Here is a 21,301-nt window from a genome sequence, read left to right as displayed (position 1 = left end):
AAGATCATTGTTTCTTCCCAGTGATAGTGCAAAGGAGCAAAGCAGATGTGATTGGCTCATGCACAGCAAGCCATGGTTTATGGCTTACCAAGACATGCAAATACAGGCTGCATATCCGCCAGGTTCCTATTTTATTCAACTTTCCAACAGTCCCCATAACCTCTTATTTGCAGCCACGATGCCTTTCTGTTTTGCAATGCAAAACATTCAGTAGCACCATATTATGCCTGCATCCCTCTACAAGCCTTTCAACATCTCTTTTCTTTTCATTCCCCTCTGAAAAGATTCTCTTTCTGAAGAAAGCATTTGAAACAGAACACATTCCTCAAGGGCTGTTTGTTGATGTTCCTGCTTTAATTTCAATTTCCCAATAAAAAATAAATAGATCAAGATGTTTAAGGAAGATGAAATCCTAAAGAGGCTGCCTTGTTGTCCTTCAGAAGGATTTTCAATTCGGCCCTTCTAAGCCGCTTTGAAGTCTCCAGTGGTCTTGGATGCAGGAGGAGATATGCTTTAAGAAGTAAAGAAAGGTTGGAAACGGGTCCTTGGCCCTTGACTGGGAGACGAAACAACCAATGGAATCTCACTGACATCCAAAAAGTCTCCAAGAAGATGATTCCATTTGGAACCTTCTTGAGTATTGCAGAAGCCTTTTATGGAAAAAAAGAAAGTTATTTGTCTGCATGTGTGGCACGTTACAGCACACATGCGCCAGTGGAATCACAAGCAGTCCCCACACAGTGCCACTTGTCCTTTGCGGTAATTGCGGCAGGGGCAGAGGCGCTGGTACTTGGTATTGCATCCTGCACAGCTGAATAAGAGAGGTTCCTTCTGGAGGTAGCACTCCTGGACATTTTCAGCCACAGCCGGGTAGAGGTGATTCATCTCTGACTCTGTGCTGTCACAAACAATGTTGAGCCTTGGAAGCAAAGAAACACACAGAGAGAGGTCTTTTCAAACACTGGTTCTAATGTTTGCAGTCCCACTTTTATCGTTTGTTAGGCATACAGGAAGGGCCTAATAACTGGTATATGTTTTGCAGAAGATCCGTGATGAGATTTCTAGATGTTATGTTTTGCATGTGGAAGTGCAGGTGAGATGGACGCTGAGCTGGCCTCCCGGTGGGATCCCTGCATGGGGCAAGACTGTGCTGGCTGGAGCTGACGGGAATCGTAGACCTAAACCTCTGGAGGGCATCTGGTTGGCAAAGGCTGTGGCAGATATGCCTCTTCTCAAACAAACCTTAGTGAAAGAAGTCAACCATGTACCCGTAGGCGATGCTATAGCCTTTCCCTCTCCAGCCCCTCAGTAAACTCCCCGGCATCTCTTTAATAAACTCTGATGTGAACTAGTGATTCTGAACCAGCAATTTCTTGAAAATGGTTGGGTTTTAAGGAGCTAAAGGAGCTTAGCAAGTAGAATCTGAGCTCTGCCTCTAATTTATCATATAAAAATGTCACTTGGACTCAAATTGCCTGCCTGGCCGCCGTGACAGAAATGATAATGCGCCCATTTTAATTGTCCAGAGCTATGTATGGAGCTGGGTGGCAGATTTATGTTCTATTAAAATGTCAGTGCCTGTGTGTTCCAAATGTATGCTTACAGACAGAGGGATAAAGGGGGAAGGAGGGAGACAAGAGAACAACGGTGTCTAGAAACCCCTTTTCAACTACAGAAAGCCATTCCCACACACAATGCAACCAGAAGGTCTGTCCAAATATTTTTAGTTTGCCGTGTTGTGTGCAAAGGGCACTGAACAAATGTCAGGGAGGCATCTATGAAAGGATTCACTTTCTCAGCATGAATGAAGGTCTCTAGCAATTCTTGAGATTTTGGGAGAGGCTTAATGGGCCTGAGGAGCAAAAGGGCCTTTAATTAATAAGGGGTGTCTAGGCCAACTTTTGTATGGTGGGATGTTGCTCTTTCTTGGGGTCCTCAAGTAGTTCTGATATGCAATTAAAATGTCAAAATTCAATTCAAACTCAAGGTTTCTTTTAATAAACAGTTCCTGCAAAGAACCAGCCTCCAAGGAAACCAAACCTGGCTGTAATATTCAGATTTAGGAGTTGAAAAGTGAGTTTTGCAAGCAAATATCGTGTTTTCACGAAGAGCTCAGCACTCTTCCAACTCCATCTTTGCAGCATTCACGGCACAAAAATGCCACTTTCCAATTGCATCAATATCAAAACTCAACATCAGTTGAGATGCAAACCAAAACAAAGCATGAACTTTACAGTTTTGCCCAACAGCTTTAAAATACAAAGTGTCTGGGTTGCTATCTGGCACTTGTTAGTGTACTATGCAAAGGGGAAGAGATGGGACTTATTTTCAGTTCCGGCACCTTTCAGGTGGGCACCATTGCGAGGAGAACAAGGGAGATGTTCATGGTGAGTTCTGGTACCTCTTTTTCTATAAAAACAGCACTGGGAAGAGAAGATATTCCAGGGTGAATGAGGGTAAGATGGGAGAGAGAAGAGACTTACTGCTGAAACACTCCTTTCTTGTTGATGAACTTGAAGAACTCGGGCTCACAGACCAAACCATGCTGCTGACAAGTACTGGTGCAGGCCTGCCCAGCGTCTGATATCCACACCTGCATGGAGTTGACTGGAGGCCAGGCAGGGGGGCTGCTGCTGGAATTGTGAGACCAGGCCAGGTATGTGGAATTGGGCTGCAGGCTGAAGGGGCTTGCAGAGCTTTGCATAGTGTGGCTGCTGGACTTCTCTGGCATAGCAGCAGTGGCACAGAAATCCTATCCAAGAAGAAAAGAGACAGATTTTTATACAGAATTTTTCCAAAGGCATGAACAGGAGCTAGTCCAATCAAATTCAATAGGGGCCTGACTCCTAGGTAACTTCAACCCCGCTGGAGTCCATAGAATCCCATGCTAGAGATCATTAGGAAAGGAACTGAAAATCAAATTGCCAATATCATAACGTCGTCATGCTAATCTTTAGTGCAACCATACCTGGCATATCGTGTACACTTCTGGTTGCCTCGTCTCAAAAAGCATATTGTAGAGTTGAAAAAGGTTCGGAAAAGGACAACCCTAATGATCAAGGGGATGGAGCCATTCCAGGTGAGGAGATGATGCAGCATGCCTCTGAATGCCAGTTGCTGGGAATGACAAATGGGGAGAGCGCTGCTGCACTCAGTTTCTGCTTGCGGGCTTCTCATAAGTCTCTGGTTGGCCACTGTGGCAACAGGGCACTCCTTGGTTAAATGAAGGCATATCATGTGTGAGAGAGCATCATTGGTGCATGAGAGTCTTGGGTGGAAGACAGCAACCTGGTTGAGCGCTGTTGAGAACAGCTCATTTGTGTGATTTAGGTATGGGTGGCAACTTGTACGGTTATATATACCGTTCTGTCAGTGAAAGCTTTCATTGTCTCCTTGGTGTTTTTGCAGTATGTTTTTCTTGAGTGGGAGCAGTGACTGGTGATAATGGAAGGTGAATGAGTGGGAGATATTGGAGTGATTGGGTGGGTGATGTGTTTGTGTGTACTGGTGGATGCGTATGTGAGGTGTGGGAATAAATTGCAATGAGTGATACTGAATGAGCAGGAGGTACTGTATGATTTGCGTGGATGTAAGGCAGAATTTGGGTGTGATGTCTACACGTTAGAGGGGCGAGCGCTGTATTTTGTCAGCCAGGATGTGCCTTGACAAAAGGGAGGCTCTAAAAATGCTTCAAATTATGCTGTTATGCTGTTCTACTTGGGTTTTATTATTTATTTCATTGCTTATTTGTTTAACGTTGCATTACATTTGTCAGGGCTGGTTCAGCTGCAGGTCAGCATGGAGACTCAGAGGCGAGCAGTAAAGTTGATTCTTTATTCAAGGAAACAGAATACAAACAAAGAAACCTACAGCAAGACTAGCCTCTGTAAATGAGTTGCCAGAATTGACAATCTGGGCCTCCCACTTCGCCCTAAGTCTCTTCCCTATCTGGCTGTTTACCCCACAGTCTTATGCTCTGTCAGTAGCCCTCCCACCCCCCACTGCACTTTCTGTGCTCATTGCTCCACCACATGCAAAACTCTTTGAGCCCTTGGAGACAAGCAGGGAGGACTGGCAGGCTCCTGTGAATCTGTTGTTGCCTCAGCCCCCACCTCCTCCTCAGCTGCCTGTTCTACATCTGCAGTGTTTTCTGCCTCTTCTCCTTCTCTCTCACTCAAGCCTGTTGCTTGTTCAGCATCCAACTATTCTCCCCCCACCTCCTCTGACCTTCATAGCCCCACCACCACTCCCCTGGCTCTGAGCCTTCCTCTTCTGAGGCTTCCCTATGGGGTTCTCCGGCTGGAGCCTCTTCACATGACACCTCTCTCCACTTCTCATTGCCCAGTCAGTCCCTGATAGCATTATATTGTAGCTTCTCAGTTACATTGTTCCATATACCGGTACCTGCCTACCAATGTATATCTCTACATACAGTATATCATTTGGAATGAGGCAGTTTAATAGCTACATGAATTTTTTAAAACCATAGATATACTGTATGTCTTGGGAAACCAGGTATATCTATAAGGCATTTCTATGGTGTAAATCTTGGGGTGAGATGAGATGTTTAGAGGCTGATGTCTGTCTATATGCATAAGGGGTTGAGTCACACTTTCAGGCTTTATTCAGAAAATTAATTATACTTGTGCACAGGCTTAGAAATGGAGCTACAAGCTGATGTGTCCTAAGATCCCAAAGCGTAGCGTTTCGCCAGTTAGCAAATGCGAGGCGGTGTGTGTGTGTGTGTGGGAAACATCACACATAATAAATGCTGAAAATAGAAACTGTCAGAACCGTGAGGAGAAAAGCCCAGAAATAGATGAAACTTGTACTTCTGGGGGCAGGGAACTCAGAAATAAATAACCATATAATTAATTCAATTTTGCTAATCTTTTGGAAAAAGATATCAGAAGAGCTACATCCCCCCAATTTCCGCTGACTTCCCAACCCCCACTCCAAGACATAACTTTCTAGACCAGCCTTTCTCAACCTGTGGGTCCCCAGATGTTGTTGGACTACAACTCCCATCATCCCTAGCTAGCAAGGCCAGAGCTCAGGGATGATGGGAGTTGTAGTCCAACAACATCTGGGGACCCACAGGTTGAGAACCACTGCTCTAGACACTGGTAAAAAATTAACTCATACACCAAACTGAGTGGTTATTGTGCCATTCATTACCACCTTGGGGGCAGGAAACCACTTGCCTCCTAGACTTAATCAGAAAGAACAGCAGAACAAGATGCATATCAACTACCTGGTACTGAATATAGGCATGAATTCGCTCCAGCATCCCTTCAGAGGTGTATTCATAGGGCAGGTAAGGATCAACCTGGAGGAAGGGGAAAGCACAGCATAGGAATGGATCAGTGCAAGAAGACTATCCGCATCACCACTTTCTGTCATGTGAAAAACCCAATATCTTGTAATCTGCATGCCTAACATGTTGCATTGGAAGAAAGAGGCAAATTTGTAAATTTGATCACACGTCCTTAATTTGCAGGCTTCCTCAAGTTTTGCAGGCTTTTGAATTATTGTCAAGGATCTGGGAAGACAAAAGCGCTCGGCAAACCATATGCGTGGGAATAAGATGCCAGAAGGAAGGAAAATGTGCAATGAACAAAGATTTAACCTCCAGAGCATGGGAATATCCATTCAGATAACATGTGATTTGATAGCTGAAAAGCCATGCATTTTCCCCCTCCAATAGGAAATCTAGAAATCTAGTGGCAAGGTGGTCAGTAATCTGACAGTTATCAGATTTTTAAATCCCAGAAACCCCAGAACTGCAGGCCATCACCTGCCATTAAGAGTTGCAAAGAAGGATGCAAATATTCTTCAGATCACTTCCACCAGAATGGATTCACCCCTCCAGAATTGGTTTCTGGTGCAAAGCCGTTGAAGTGCGCAAGACTGCTGGCTTGTTCAGCTGGGCCTGCCTGTGTGCACATGACTTGGCTTCAGGCTTGCTCCTCGGCAAAGCTTTCCTTGTGTATGAGCCTCTCCTCCTTAGGAATGCTGGCAAGCATCCTGATGGATCTGTCAGAAACACTCACAACAGGCAATGCCAGCAGATGCCTGCCTCCATCTGCTACCAGGAGACAGGTGGATGAAGCCTCATCTTGAAAGGAAAGAGACCCAACAACAGATGGGCTCCCCAGGACAAGTGGCTCCTAATGAGCTTCCGCCTTCCCTTTCCCTTTCCCCTCTCCCTCTTTTTAGAAAAAGATCAAAGTTGGTTAAAAATATGCCAATTAAGAATCAAACTAAAGCTCAGTGATTAAAAGTGCATGGCATCTTCTCTGCTTCCAGCAAAAGACCCCTGTATGCTCCAGATAGGCCCGTTCCTCTTCTGAAGAGCAAAGAAATAACTATAAAACCCATCACACTAGGGGAGTTTGGTTTTTAAGCAGCTTAGCAGTGACTGATGACAACAGGATAGATTTCCTTTGAACTTGAGAGGTATCTGATCTTACATCTTCCTTTCACCCTCTCACCTGTTCTTTTCCCATTTGATACTAAGACTGTGAACACAGGCATGTCCATGTTGGGCTTTTCTGGATTTGATCTCTAGAAGCTGGCTAAGATCTGTGCTGATTTTTCACATTCGTTTTTTCTCAGATGCAGCATAGACTTAGGCTGTGTTCCTAAACACATTGGCCTGTGAGCATAGGCGCCGGTCCCTAGGGGCCGAGATACTTTCGGCCCCCCATGGGTTGTTATTTTTTTGAGGAGGCCAGGTCCCCTCAATGTTCAGAGGGTGTTTGGCTCCACCCCCTGGCTTCTCACAATGTCCGGACATCATGCAACATCACACAGGTGATGTCAGGATGTTGAGCTGGGCCTCCTTTGGTCACCCTGAGAAGACAGCGCCTCTGGCTGTGAGCCAGGCCTGTTGAGCCTAGGAGGCCTTGCTTCAAATGTTCTGGCCGCAGGAGGAAGAATTAAGCTTCCTGGCAGTCAGCACAATCAACAAGGGGAAATAATATGCAAAATTCCCAGTGCTCAGATTAAATGGGGACAGACAGAGCCCAGTCCCCTCATTTCTTGTGGCAGACCCTTGCCAGGTGCTGTTTATAGAAGGTTATGGGGAGCCAATGATTTAGATTAAATTGGGGGTGAGGGTGAAGTTGGAGGTGTGGCTTGTCTGCTACATCCAAAGGCCCCTACCTTTACTTGCACAACCCTGGAGCAGTATTCCCTGCAGTTTTTAGCTGAAGTCCCAGATAGGCATGGTGGCCGGCCCTGCCATGAGGCAGAATGAAGCAATTGCCTCAGATGGTAGGTGCTGAGGTGGAGTGTTGTGGTACAGCAGCAGTGGCCCTTCTGGTTTTTCCTCCCGCATCCCCTAGTCATGCCCCTCTGTTGGAGAACCAAGATGCATGTGCCCCGTAAACTTGCCTGCCTATTGCATTGCCATTGAGTAAGATTCAACAACCAGTCCAACCAGCTTCTGTATGTGGCATTTGTCCTTTGCCTCAGGCAGCAAAATGACTTGGGCTGGCCCTGACAGGCAGCACAAAAGGTTACTTCTGGCCTGGGATTGAACGGAAGTCTTATTCCCCTTGCCCCGATGATAATAATAAAAAGACAAAGAAAGTAAATGGCCATTTCCCAGCTTCACAGGCAATGTTTCATCTCTCCATCTATCATCATTCTTTTATTTCCTATTCCACCCCCCACTATCCCCAAAGAAGAAGAAAAAGCCCTGAGGAATCTCATTGGATATTTTACATTTTGAGCTTAAGCTTTATTGCACCAGAAAAGTCAAGCTGTATGTAAAATGGGTCCCTGCTGCTGAGAGAGATTAGCATTTAAATGAGGGATATGATTAGCTACTAAATCCAGCAGGGCTATGGAAAGAACATTGGAGTGGAGGGAAGAAGGAGAGACTCTAAATGTTAGGGCACTTGAGAACACAAAACATCCTGTACAAATCTGCATAGAAGCCCACTATAGCCAAATTCCTATTTGGGAGTGCCCAGCTTGCTGTCTGCCTTCCATAATGAAGGTTCTGAATTTCATAGAGACTGGGACCAGCTTAGTTGTTTTCCCATTACTCACCGAAAGGGTGGTTGTATAGTGGTACCTTGGGTTACAGATGCTTCAGGTTACAGACACTTCAGGTTACAGACTCCGCTAACCCAGAAATAGTACCTCGGGTTAAGAACTTTGCTTCAGGATGAGAACAGAAATTGTGCGGCAGCAGTGGGAGGCCCCATTAGCTAAAGTGGTACCTCAGGTTAAGAACAGTTTCAGGTTAAGAACGGACCTCCAGAACGAATTAAGTTCTTAACCCGAGGTACCACTGTATGTCCCTTTTTTTAAACAGAGGAAAGTATTCTAACTGAAGGGCTGTCTCTTCCAAATCAGGTCTGACTATAATGAACCCCAGTAAGGAAAAGTATTGTGCATCATGAGACTCCACTGTTAGCCCCGGGAATCAAAGCTGCCTCATCTCAGATCAATCACAGCTCCCTTGTGGGGGCCCAATGTGCATAAATCATGTTAATAAAGGTATAAACAAACTTTTCATCTGTACAGAACCTCCTGCAATCATACTCAAGTGACCATCACATTATTTCTCCTTCTGGAGGCAGTGGAAGACAGGAGTGCCTGGAGTGCTCTGGTCCATGGGGTCACAAAGAGTCTGACACGACCAGATGACTAAAGAACAACAACACCATGCCTAAGTTCAAAACTATGTGTGTTTACCAGCATTACCATAATTATGGAAGCTGAAGCAGTAGTAAGATGGGAGGTAGGAGGGATTCAGTAACTTGGGGGCCTTAAATTATGGTTGGACACTCAGTGACTCCTTTAATAGGATTCCAAATTTCAGCTGAAAGCTCAGTATGAATAGGTTGCATCTATGCACAAAAACCAAGCATTAATCAAGTAAAGTAACTGAGACAATCTGTGCTCAGATTCTTGTCTGCAGCAAAGACAAGTTTCTACAATCTTGGTATTTTGAGATCAATTCTGGTAGAGTGTACGAGGCTGTAGACAAAAGAGACACATTTGGATGCACGCAGAGATAAGGTGTAGCAGCTCCGAATTGCTGTGATTTCTCATGTTCTGGCTGCTATTTATACACGCTATGTGATCTCCTTTGCCTTTATCATTCAAATGGATAGTACATTTTAGGAATGGATTATGGAACACCTCTATTCTTACTTTGTTCCGCATGCCTTTGCTTTTTGGCAGCAGACTGCCAATCGGAGGAGAGCCATATCTCAAAAGTATCTTTCAGCATTCATCTAGCTGGCATCTGGACACCTCCCAAACTTTGTGGTCCAGCACAATAATGTGAAGATTGTTCAGGTAGCTAAAGCTGATGGAAGAATTATCTCACTGAAGTTCAGGTCTAACAAACTTTTCAGATTCAAATCACCCAGCCATATAAAGTATTCTCTGTTAATGTAAGCTTCACAAATTGCAGCTGCCTTTGAAAAATGGAAACAAATGGGGGGGGGGGGGACTTAACAAAACAGCCAAAACGAGGTTGACATTGGATACTTTTTTTGTCTGTTGTTAATATCCTGTATATTTTCCCCCCTGTTATACTGCTTCACCATTTGTCATGAAACTATTCCAAAAGGAAGAATCCTTATGTTCAGAACACTTCTCACATGGTGATGGAGCCACAGAAGACTGACCAGAACTCCACCAGTACAGTGGGACTTGTCCACAAGGGATACACAACATCTAGATCAGGGGCAGAAAACATGATGCCATCCAGGTGTTTCCAGACTACAGTTCCCATCAGCCTCAGCTAGCATGGCTAATGGTAGGGATTATGGGTGTTGTAGTCCAGCAATTTCTGGAAGGCATCACACTGGATCCCTGTGCTCTAGCTAGTCGATGTTCAGAACCATACTAATCCTAAAGCTCTAGGATGCTATGATAATGTCACTGTCCTAGTAGCATCTCAGCAGGCAATGAGCAGTAAATGAGTCACAAGCTAAGGGCTCTCTCTCAGTTTATGACCCATCTTCTGTCTATTGTTCCAGTCACATATGTGCTAAATGGAGTTACTTCTTCTCTTCTGATGTATGAATAACTCCAAAGGCTGGAGGAGACACTGCTAAGCAACCTTCTGCCATAAATATCTCAGATGAGAGTTCAGCAAGGCTGGAGATTGTACCCATTATATCTAATTACAGGTGCAAACGGTAATCAGTTTCGACATAATGACAGGAGTTGATACTGCCTATGAATTATTGAACTTGCCCTGGTTTGATTCGGGAACCTTCAGACAGGAAAGTGATGGGCACTTCTGTGAGTTCCTTAAATAGAAGTGTCTAGCTTGTCGTAGCACAGATTGCCTACTCGACTCTGCTAGCAGAAAGCTCTGCATTGTACTTCATTGTTCACACATAAAATAGATTTCTATAAGACAGAATTGTCCTACTTTAATTCTAAAAGCATGGGGGGGGGAGGGAAATCTGCTTTTGTGGTACTGGTGGTGTCAATGTTGCATTTCACCAGCTTATTTATTTATTTGGCAGATTTAAAAACTGCTTCACAACCAGAAGCGAAGATGAAATGAGGTTAAATGGAAAAAGACAGACTCTAAAAACAATACAACCATTTCTACAACTGTATAGTTAACATTCGATGGGACCACACAAGGAAAAGCCTTCTTAGAAAAAAATACATTCAGTACCTAAATACATTCAGCACCTAAATATCAAGATGCTAGGCACCTACTGAATTTCAGCTGCAGATTCCAGAGCGCTGGAGCTGCAACACTAAAAGCCCAGCTTCTGGTACAAGTTAAGTGCACCTCTGTGATACTCTCAGCTGTGCCCCATCCAAGCAGCACAGTTGATGGGCAGGAGAAAACAGGATGAAGTGGTCCCTTAGGGAACATGGTCCCAAGTTGTTTAGCACTTCAAATGCTAGGATCAAAACCTCGAACTGCACCTGGTTTCATATGGGCAGTTTCATGCATATGTCAGCAATGGCCTTCTGCTGTGCTGGGTTCTTTTCAAACACATGGCACAAGGAAGGCTGCAAGAGCACCACTGATGGACGGCCATGATGGATGGACTCAACAGTAATAGACTACAATAGTAATAGACTACTATGCATGGATGGTAGGTGCCTTCTCAATGGACACCACATGGTGCAAACTGCTTTGAAGATATGAGAGAAGATGGTGCATCAATAAAGTAACTGTGGCTCTGACCCAGGCAACGGAGATGGAGGAGAAGGCAAAGAGAAGGTCTACAGAATGGCCACAAACACCATTTCGAAATGCTCACAATAGCACCATCGCAACTAGCAAGTCACTAAATTTATTTACTGCACGAGAGACTGACTTGCACTGGCTTTTTAAGCAGGGTGTGTTTGCAGTTTTATTTGTTAACTCCTCATTTCTAGCTGTTTCAGAATGGATCTCATTGGGCTTATTACAGAACAGTTGCAACTCAAGCACATTCAGCAATATTTACTCTCTACAAAGGCTGTGTGCGTATGTCAAGAATCTAGTGCACATATGCACAGATTAACAGATTTGTTTTCTGTTTTTAAGCATCCATCAAATGCAAAATTGGGAAGATTAATAAAAAAACAAGTACTAGAAAACAGCTATGGAACAATCCTTACAGTGCAGTCCTACGTACATCTACTCAGAGCCAGAGTGTAGTATATAGTGAGAGCCTGTGTGGTGTGGTGGTTAGAGTGTTGGACTAGGATCTGGGAGATCAGAGTTCATCTCTCTACTCAGCTGTAAAGACCAAGTCTCAGCTTAACCCAGGCCTGGAGCACCCATGAGGCAGGGTGAAGCCCCCGAGGTGGGGGCACTCCCACGGGCCCCCCACTCGCTCATTTCCTCTGCTGCTGGCATCGGCAATGATTTCTGGTGAGATCTCACTGAAATCTTGAAAGACCTCATGGAGTATATGGGATCTCATGAGGTTTGGGTGAGATCTTGATGGAAATGGATGCCAGTGCTGGCTCCACTTCTCCACTGGTGGTGGAGGCGGTGCAGCAGGTGGCACAGCTGGGGGCAGGGCGGCACTTCCTGTTTTACCTCAAGCGACAAAAATGGGATGCAGTGCGCCTGGTTTAACCTACCTCATTGAAAGCGATATGGAGAAAGGAAAGAGTCACATACTACCCCACCCTGGGCTCCAGGTAGTCAAGGTGGGATATAAAGGGAGTGATTAAATAAATAAGCCTTACTCCCAGGTAAGCATGCGTAGGATTGCTGCCTCAACCTACATAGGAACAAAAGCTCTAAATGAAGGCAGAAAGGCCTAAAAATTGTGAAGCCATTACTCGCCGAACATCAGGTTTGGGGTGAGAATTTAGCTTGTCTGGCTCCCCAAGAAGGAGCAGAACAAGTCATTGTATTAAGACAGATTGTGGTGGCCTAATTCTCTGAACTTAAGAACACATATAAAAAACCTTTTGATCAAAATCCATCAAAATAACTGGTCTTGAGCAAGTCGAGTGTCGGCATGTGTCATGCTCTTGGCCTGAAGCTGACTAAGTACCACTTCATCATCACGCTTTCCTTGGAGTGAGCTTGTTTCACTCTCTGGAGGAGTGGTTCCTTCGATCATTATCACCATGGCATCTGATCATGAGTAAACTATTTCCTACCCATCAGATGAAGGAGAGAAAAAGTACTTCTTAGGATTGCATAAAGGCAACTAAGGCTTAAAACAACCAAGGCATCATAAGACAAATGCAATCATCACATGAAACACACAATGGCACAATGCCACACTTAGTGGCCGCAAAGAATAATTTTTATTTAATTTACTCGAGAGAGTCTAATACCAGCAGAGTCATCCCGCAGCTAAATTGCACAGCCCTCAAAGAATAAGTAAGCAGACTTGGCTCTGGTACAATGCTTCACCTCTCAATTAGGTTTTGGCTTCCCCTCAGTTCCAAGGCCAGAACCTGGCACCATCAGAGCTAATGTTCTACTAAATTACATTTTGGCATTTTGTGCTAAGTTCAGTAGGTCTACCTGGGTACAATGTAAAATGGAATCTGGCCTCAAACGGAGCGTGTTTGTATCCTCTTTCTCCCGCAGAGGGAGATCGCCGCTCTTATGATAGATGGTGTTCTGGAAAGGTCTCAAAACACCGCAGTGACCAACAGGAGGTAGGAAGTGTCGGATTTTAATTAAACAATTATTTTGGAGGAATTGGCACTTTGCTGTGGCCTTGACTGCACAATCTGAATGTATAAACAGAAGGAAGAAAAGAAAGAGATAATGCGAGAGGTGCTCTTGGGACCGTGGTGAACAGATGGGTCATCAGAAATAGTGTAGCGAAGATGAGTGCTTCGATTACAGGGACAAGGGCAGGAGGAAGAATGCAGAAAAGACAAGATAATGAGGAAAGTGGTTGTGCCCTAGGGAAGGCAGGGAGGGAGATTTGAATGAGAGCCACAGTGGAGGAGGGGGAGATTCCAGAGGGGGTAGGAAACCACGTTTCTCTCATCCATCAAAGACTCCCTTTGCACTCTGGTGCCAGGAAGGGAACAGATGCCATCCTCACAACAGGAGCCATCAAAAACCACCAGCATGTGTAGCCCTGACAGCCTGCATAAGAAGCGAAGAAGTAACAAGTTTTTCTTAATTATGTTCAGGTTTAACTAGCTGAATAGGCATAAGGTGGGTAAAATGGGAAATGGGTAGGTGGGGGAGAGTAGGACATGTCAGAAGACACTTCACAGTATGTATTCTCCTTGACATCCATGGAATAACACAATGTTTGTTTAGTAGGCCCCTTTGGACTTTGTGAGGCTATTAGCAGCACTGAGAGGAAGAAATAACTCAAAGATACAGATGTGTACCTTCCTTTTAAAATAGGCCCAGATACAATATCACATGCTATTCTGGAACAGCAGTCTCTGTGAGAAGCCCAAGTCTCTTCACCGAGGCCCGAACTGGACCTGGCATTAATTGCATGAATGCTATTGTTGTTTTTGGTTATGTAAATAGCAGCCAAGGGATAACTAGAGCAGCCTTAGGAAGGGAATGGTTAACTTTTTCTCTCCCTGCCGCAATTCCATTGGCAGCAATGGAAGCTTCCCTTGAAATGCAAATAGCAGCTTCAGACAGATGTCTGTGCTAATGTGATGTTCATAACTGCACCACTTGGAGAGTTCAGGTGTGAGGAACTCAGTAATACCAAGGCGTCATTAAAGGGGGTGTCCCATTGATACTCTGAATGAATGAAAATTTATTATTATGGCCTAACAGCTAGCATACCATTGATACTCTGTAACAAGGAACATTCCCTTGAATAAATCTAATATTTCCTTCTTGGTTGGGAAACAGGTATGAAGACTCAGTTGCTGTATGGAGAACAATCTTTCTTTTTTGGCGATCACTTGTAGCCGAGTAAGATTGTCTTCCATAAACACGGTTTTAACGATGAGTCCGTAAGTGAGGGTGGAGGCCAATTCTGGATTCACACATCCTTCCACAGTGGGAGCTTTGGTTTCCGGGCGGGAGTTGATCATGGTGTGGATTTGCCAAGTGTGCCTTCCTCTTAGCACATGTGCCCTGAGTTCGAGTGTCTTCAAAGCCCATGACACCTTTGGTAAAGGCTGTTCTCCAACTGGAGCACTCACAGACCAGTGTTTCCCAGTTGACGGTGTTTATACTACATTTTTAAAGATTTGCCTTGAGACTGTCTTTAAACCTCTTCTGTTGACCACCAGCATTACGCTTTCCATTTTAAAGTTCGGAATAGAATAGTTGCTTTGTAAGACGATCATCAGGCATCTGCACAACATGACCAGTCCAACGAAGTTGATGTTGCTTCAACACTCGTAATCTTTGCTTCTGCCAGTACACTGATATTAGTTCGCCTGACTTCCCAAGTGATGTGTAATTTTTTTCAGAGACACCGTTGATGGAATCTTTTGAGGAGTTGGAGATGGTGTTTATAAGTTGTCCATGTTTCACAAGCATATTGTAAGGTTGGTAGTAACAACGGCCAGTAGTAGTAGTAGTAGTAGTAGTAGTAGTAGTAATACTATCTGACTGTGTTGCTCCAGCCACTCAGGGTGGCTAACATAGTAACAGGTCATCTCACTTAGATGTGAGCTTCCTCTCAGTCTCTAGGCATGTCAGCTGAGCCACATTTTTGTAGAGGTGCTCTGGAAGTTGGCTTTATTGCAGCAGTACCAATGTACCATGATAAATACAGTCTCTTAAAAGAGGGCGCTTCCATTCAAATAATGGGTAGCAAGCAAACGTACTCACAACCCAGGAATAGATTCAAATATATGATTTCTCCACAGGAATCTGGGTCTCCAACAGGAATCATAGCTCCGAGAAGAATAATGAATCCTTCTCAAACAAAATTGTGGGAGGAAGGTAGGGGGGAGAAAGCCCAACCTAAATGTTATCAGCCAAATAAATAGAAAATAATGCAATTGTCTAACAGTGTGTAGCAGCAGCCTGGGGATATTTTAACCAGCTATTTTCACAGCAATGCTTAATATGCTACTCTCCCAAGCATAGCCTGAAATATATAATTTTCCATTATATTCCTGTACATTTGACTTTAATATAATGAAGGCTTCTCCCTTCACTACACCAGAATATTGGCTGTATTAAATTGCTTGTGTAAGAACCGTGGTTTTTTCTTTGAAAATGTAGAAGCTGAAGTTCAAGCAAATGACCTCAAAGGAAAGCCACCCCGTCTCTGCCTGTCGCCTTTAACCTCTCCGCTAAGAGCTGTAATTCATCACAGGGACAATACTCCCAGTGTCACCTTTCCCCGTGGGCTGCAATTTGTCTTTTTTGTCTCACATGCTCTCTTGGCTTCATGCAGCTGCTCTGTAGTCTCCTCTCCTTATGCTATGAGATGCTGAGTGTTGCAAGGGGGGGGGGAGGTAAGCTCTTGCTATAATTATCTTCAGGAACCATAACTTATGTTGGATAGCTGGACCAAAAACATGAGCACATAAACTAGGCCAGGACAACCTCGGGGGGGGGGGGGGGCTCTTGAGCTTCTAGCTCAGCTGTGTTTGGCTGATGGGTCCACAAACTGTGCAAACATAAACCCAGCACAAAGAAGCTTGCAGAAGCTTTAGTAACAAGCAATGCTCTTCATTCAGATCAACAAGAGAAGGAGCTCTGCACACTTAGACTATCTACCGTAGGGGTAGCCAATGTGGTGGCTTCCAGATGTTGTTTGACTAATCAGGTCTAACCAGCATGGCCCATGCTTGGAGATGATGGGAGTTGTAGTTCAGAAACATCTGGAGGACGCCATGTTGACTACCTCTGTATTACTCACAAATTCAAAGATTCCCATTCTAGCCAAATTGGAGGCAGGGGAATAAAACTTCAGGACATAGACAGCCTGTTGAGAACGTCCATTCTAAGCCCCCCAGTCTCCTCCTCAACCTCGCCGTTGTTTTTCTTCTTTGTACATTTCCTGCTGCAGCAGAACAGTGTTTCAAAGACAAAATATCTGGGGAACCCAACAGCAAAAAGACTATAATAAGGCTTTCAAGCTTTTAAGGTAGGTCAGTTTTTAGGCCTAATTGCCTTGACAGCATCTCTAATATCCCAGCCCTTGAAAAATAAAAAGGAGCAAAGTGGCTGCAAATCGCTTTGTATTCTCTACCGCTTTCCGGGTGGTTTACAGAACATATTTTTGAAAGCAGCTCTAATGTGTTGAGGGAGTAACCTAGGAAGATGCATTCCGGAATGGGAACTGAGGGTAGGACAGGGCTGAGGGGGTACGCCAGCCAACCATTTTCTCTCAGAGTTTCACTGCACATTTTAGTTGCATTGTGGCATCAAAGTTTTCTTACATCTCAAATTAAAATGAAAGGTGGATCCAAACTCCATTGTTGTCAGTGGGATCAGGAGCTGCTAAGCTAGGACCTGGAGCCCCTGACTCTATTTGCTTCTACCCCACGTGTGATCACTATCACTTCTGGTTCTGCCCTTGAGGGCAGCTGCATCACATCCTTCTTGGTCTCCCTGTTGTTTGTGGGGTGACATTGCCCACCCACCTGTCTGCTGATTGGGCAAATATGTTAATTTTTGTTTCCTTTGGTTTCTCTTTTTCCAGTCTTCAGTTCTTCACATTTCCACATTTTTGCTTTTTTTTTAAAAAAAAGCTTCCCTTGAAAATTCATCCGTATTTTAGTGCAAATTTGCAAGAATAGGTGGAGAATGGTTCAGCTGGAAGCCAGGGGCTCAACCTGTGCTCTGCATACACAAAGCTCCTCTGTTGCTTCAGCAGGGAACAACCTCAGCCCTATATGATAGTAGCACTACTGCCTCCTGATGGCGAGGCTCGCCCATACTGGAAGGTGCTGCTTTGCTGAAAGGAACCCAGCTCTCTTCATTGGTCTCTTACTGTCCCAGAGTGGGGGAGTCTCTGGTTTCACTGAGTCCCCCATGGAGTCCTCTGAGTGAGGATGGCAGTGCCACATCCTCCGGTTAGGTGGGACATAGGTACTGCAGGTTTGTCAGGTAGCAACACGTCTGGAGCAAGCCCTGTCTGCCCTTTGGCCTTCCTTATCAGAGGCCTCCACTTCATCAGCCGAAGAGGACTTCTGCCACCTAGCATAGCATTGCCACAACAGCCAGTATTATCCTGCACCCTTTCCCCTAGCAGAAGCATTTTTGTAAACATCATTTGCTTGGAGAACTGTGCTACAAAATTCAGGGGAGTGTGAATTTTGAAGGATAATCATGTGTCAGTTTGCCTATGGGTTTGAGAAGTGCAGACTGAAATGCGAACAAAACCAATCCCCCCCACACACCCTAATTTCTTGCTGAAGCAGCCCCACCTTTCTGTCTGAGACCGAGGAGTTGAACAAACAGCTCCTGTTATTTATACGAATGACAAAACCTAAGGATTCATATAGCGATATTGCTCTGGGTTTTCAAAGCAAGTCAATAAGAGACCAGAATTCATAGTTGGAAGATGAGCGCCTAACTTGGTCCTCCGTTTGAAGTGTGTCTACTGCGTGGGTGGGGAGAGGTCTCATTGCCACTCTTCTGCTCTTCATTGAAAGCGGGTCAATCTGTTTAACACTTGTTAAAGAAAAGAAGGCTCTGAAGGTCTTATTTTAGCTTCCTGACCGTGTTCTTTTGAAATGCGAGGCCTGACCCAACTTGACCCCCTTTGGAGGCTTTCATCTCATACAGTTCTCCAACAACAGGGAGATCTTGCCCTACATCATTATGGACCAATTTTGAACTTGAACCAAATATAGGCCCACAGTTGGAGCAAAGTGGTTCTAGAGTAGATACACAGCTTCTACAGCAGAAGGCTGACTATTGCTTGTGAGGAGACATGCCCCACCTGCTTTTAATCATGCTATCTGCTGTTGCCTCTTCAGTCAAATACATTAAGAAACCTCCCATTTACCCAATATTCTCTTGTTTACATGCTCAGAGAATAGTTATATTTCTCAGGGTATTTCTCAAAATTTTGGAGATATGGAAATCAGAAACCCCCACCCCCCACATCAGGCTAACTACTCAGATGCTGGAGAGTTGTTATTGCTTGCTATTACTTGGTTGCTAGTTTGAGCGGTCTAAATTTGATTAATTGAACTTAATGGTGGTGGAGGGGAAGGATATGAATTTATTTGTTTCAGGGCCAAGACTTCACAAAGTAAAATATAAAACCACAACATCTGATGAAACTAGAGGCACCAAACACAGCAGCAGAAGTATAGTATACTTGCAAGGGCAGGGAGAAAAGTCTCAGAACAGATAGGTCTTTAACTTCCACTTGGGATGGTAGGGTGATTTGAATCTCAACTGGAATAGAACTCCACAAGGGCAGAGCCACCACCAAAAAGGCCCCATCTCTCATGCCCAGCAGTCTAAACAAGGTAGCAAACCTTCATGTCATATGGAAACAAAAGAGTCTTGTGTCACCTTAAGGAAGAGAAGATATATTATGGCTGTTTTCTTTACAGTCTATGAAACTGTAATGAAAAAAATAAATCTAGTACAGTGGTACCTTGGTTTGCATACGTCTTGGTTTGCATACGTTTTGGATTACAAACACGTTAAACCCGGAAGTGTGTGTCGTGTCCCAGTTTGCAACCTTTTTGGATTACAACCCTTTTTTTTTGGATTAAGAACAAAACATTTTTGGAGGCCCCATTGGCGAAAGCACGCCTTGGGTTACAACCTGTTTTGGTTTAGAAACGGACCTCCAGAACGGATTATGGTTGTAAACCAAGGTACCGATGTAGTCTTTAAGAAGCTATCAGACTTTCTGCGTTTTCTTCTGCTACAGACTAATATGGCTACCTCTATGGATTGGGTGATCCAGGTATGCTTATTGGGGAGCTGGGACTGGTGATAGCTTCCTGGCCTGTGTTCACTTGGAGACAAGCTTGGAGTTGCTACTACGTAACATGTGATGCAGCAATCACTGGTTCCTAAAAAAAAAAATCCCTTTTAATAGTCACTCAGTTGATTTGAGTTCCCTGATTCCTGCCAACCTTCTGAGTCAGACTTGGGTATTAAGAGAGGCACCATTTTGCAGCACATTGTCTTTTCAAACAACAGAGACACCCATCTCCCCCACCCAAAGCAAATTGTGAGCAAAATGGAGATCAGCACATTTTCTCCCTCCAGGAGAATTGACTTTAATGATCTGGACAACTTGAAAGGCTTCTGCTGTGGGAGAAGTAAATATTCATGACAGATACATTTTAAAAGTCTTTGAGAAACCGCATCACACAGCAGGTGCTGCATTTTTCAGAAGGTCCTTTTCCTTACTTCCCAGCCATTTTTTTTCTTCAAAAAAGTGTGTGTGTGTGTGTGTCTACAATGCTCATATTTAAAAGGCAGCACTTGAGGCTCTTCCTCTTATTGTTGGCTGGCTTAATACAAATACTGCTAATATACTAATAATGAATAATTAAATCAAAGAAGATAAATTATCCTGAGCATTTATAGCACTTGCATGGTAGGAGTGAACAGCAGGCAAGTTGTGTTAATATCTCCTGATACAGGAGAAGCTCTGCAGAGCAATCTTTGAGAAATTGCCCAGAAGCTGGAAAAGATTTATCTGAAAACAAAGGTATAAATGCTGAGGCCTCTGGCTGATGTTACTTCTTTCTGTACATGCAATCTTAAAACTCATATCTTAGGGCTAAACTAGATGTTAACAGTGGCAAAGGTGTGACCGTTTTCAAAAAAGTGCAGGAAATACATCTGGTTCCCCCTTCCTCTTCTGTATCAACTAGCAAAGGCAACCTTGGGTCACTCATGACATGTGTGTTTCACCCTCATGAGCAGACCTCAGTGCGGACAGCAGGCCTGGTCATCTGTTTATTTCATAGAATTGTATTCATAGAATTGCAGAGTTTGAAGGAAGCATGAGGGACATCTAGTCCAACTCCCTGCAGCGCAAGAATTTTTTGTGCAATGTGGGACTCAAACCCATGATCTTGAAATGAAGAGTCTCTTAAGAGGCTCATGTTCTCCTGACTGAGCTAGCCTTAAGACCTTGTTGAACATTCTGATGTCACACAAGTCACAAGGTATAAATTCTCCTTCAATATTCCACAGGGGAGAATGAGAACAAAATGCGTGGCAACCGTTTTTTGCGGCAGCCAGATATTAACTGCAATGTCTCATTTGGTCTATGAATGCTTGCAAAAGTCACTTTAGAAGTATTTCTTTCAAATGTAAGTTTAGTTTTGCTTTTAACTCCTGGTAAAACCAGGAGCAGAAATCCCAGCATTGAGTTTGCCATATGTGGGTCATTGCTATGAAATAGTTGAATGTATGTGCCTGTCCTACATTATGTTATGTTTATGTACATGAAGGGATGGGTGGATCTGTCAGTTCTGTTTCGTCTTCATTTCACATCCCCCCCCCCAGTCTTCAGTTCTCCCATATGTGGTTTCTTTTTTTTTAAGTCTTCATGAAAAGCCCTCTTTTCTTTTCTTCTGCAAACATATACATATTTGTATGCAATTTTGCCTAACAGACACCTTTTCTGCAGTGCAATTCCCCCTAATATAATGCATACTTGCATGTTATTTTCACGAATATGTGCAAATTTTGTGCACACTTTCCCATAGTATATGGGTTTTTGTATATGGATAGGCTGAGAAACTGCATTGCAAAATTCAGAGAAGTGAAAATTTCAAAGGACAGGTCTTGGTGCTCACATTGCTTCAGAAAGTGCAGATCAAGTAAACTTGCCTTTAAATGTGAACTGAATCAAATTTCTCCCCCACCTCTATGTACATCTTAAAATAAAGTTGGAAACAGTCATGAGTGTTTTGGGAGTCACATAAGGGACACACTCCTATGTCT

The 21,301-nt window shown here is 44.0% G+C and overlaps 1 protein-coding gene across 1 annotated transcript in view; it reads right to left on the bottom strand.

Annotated features, from left to right (window-relative positions):
* Positions 1-325: 325 nt before the first annotated feature.
* MGAT5B (alpha-1,6-mannosylglycoprotein 6-beta-N-acetylglucosaminyltransferase B) overlaps positions 326-21,301 on the bottom strand; it is a 168,812-nt gene continuing 147,836 nt past the window's right edge. The window contains exons 15-17 of the mRNA XM_028717043.2: positions 5,255-5,329; positions 2,484-2,752; positions 326-919 (exon numbers count right to left, since the gene is read on the bottom strand). Coding sequence (XP_028572876.2) covers positions 721-919; positions 2,484-2,752; positions 5,255-5,329 — 543 coding nt within the window. The 3' untranslated portion in view covers positions 326-720. The remainder of the gene's footprint in view (positions 920-2,483; positions 2,753-5,254; positions 5,330-21,301) is intronic.

This window comes from Podarcis muralis, chromosome 2 (genome assembly GCF_964188315.1).
Source record: "Podarcis muralis chromosome 2, rPodMur119.hap1.1, whole genome shotgun sequence".
Taxonomy (NCBI): Eukaryota; Metazoa; Chordata; class Lepidosauria; order Squamata; family Lacertidae; genus Podarcis; species Podarcis muralis.
Note: the sequence above shows the minus strand (reverse complement) of the source record. Positions and strands in the feature narration are given on the sequence as shown.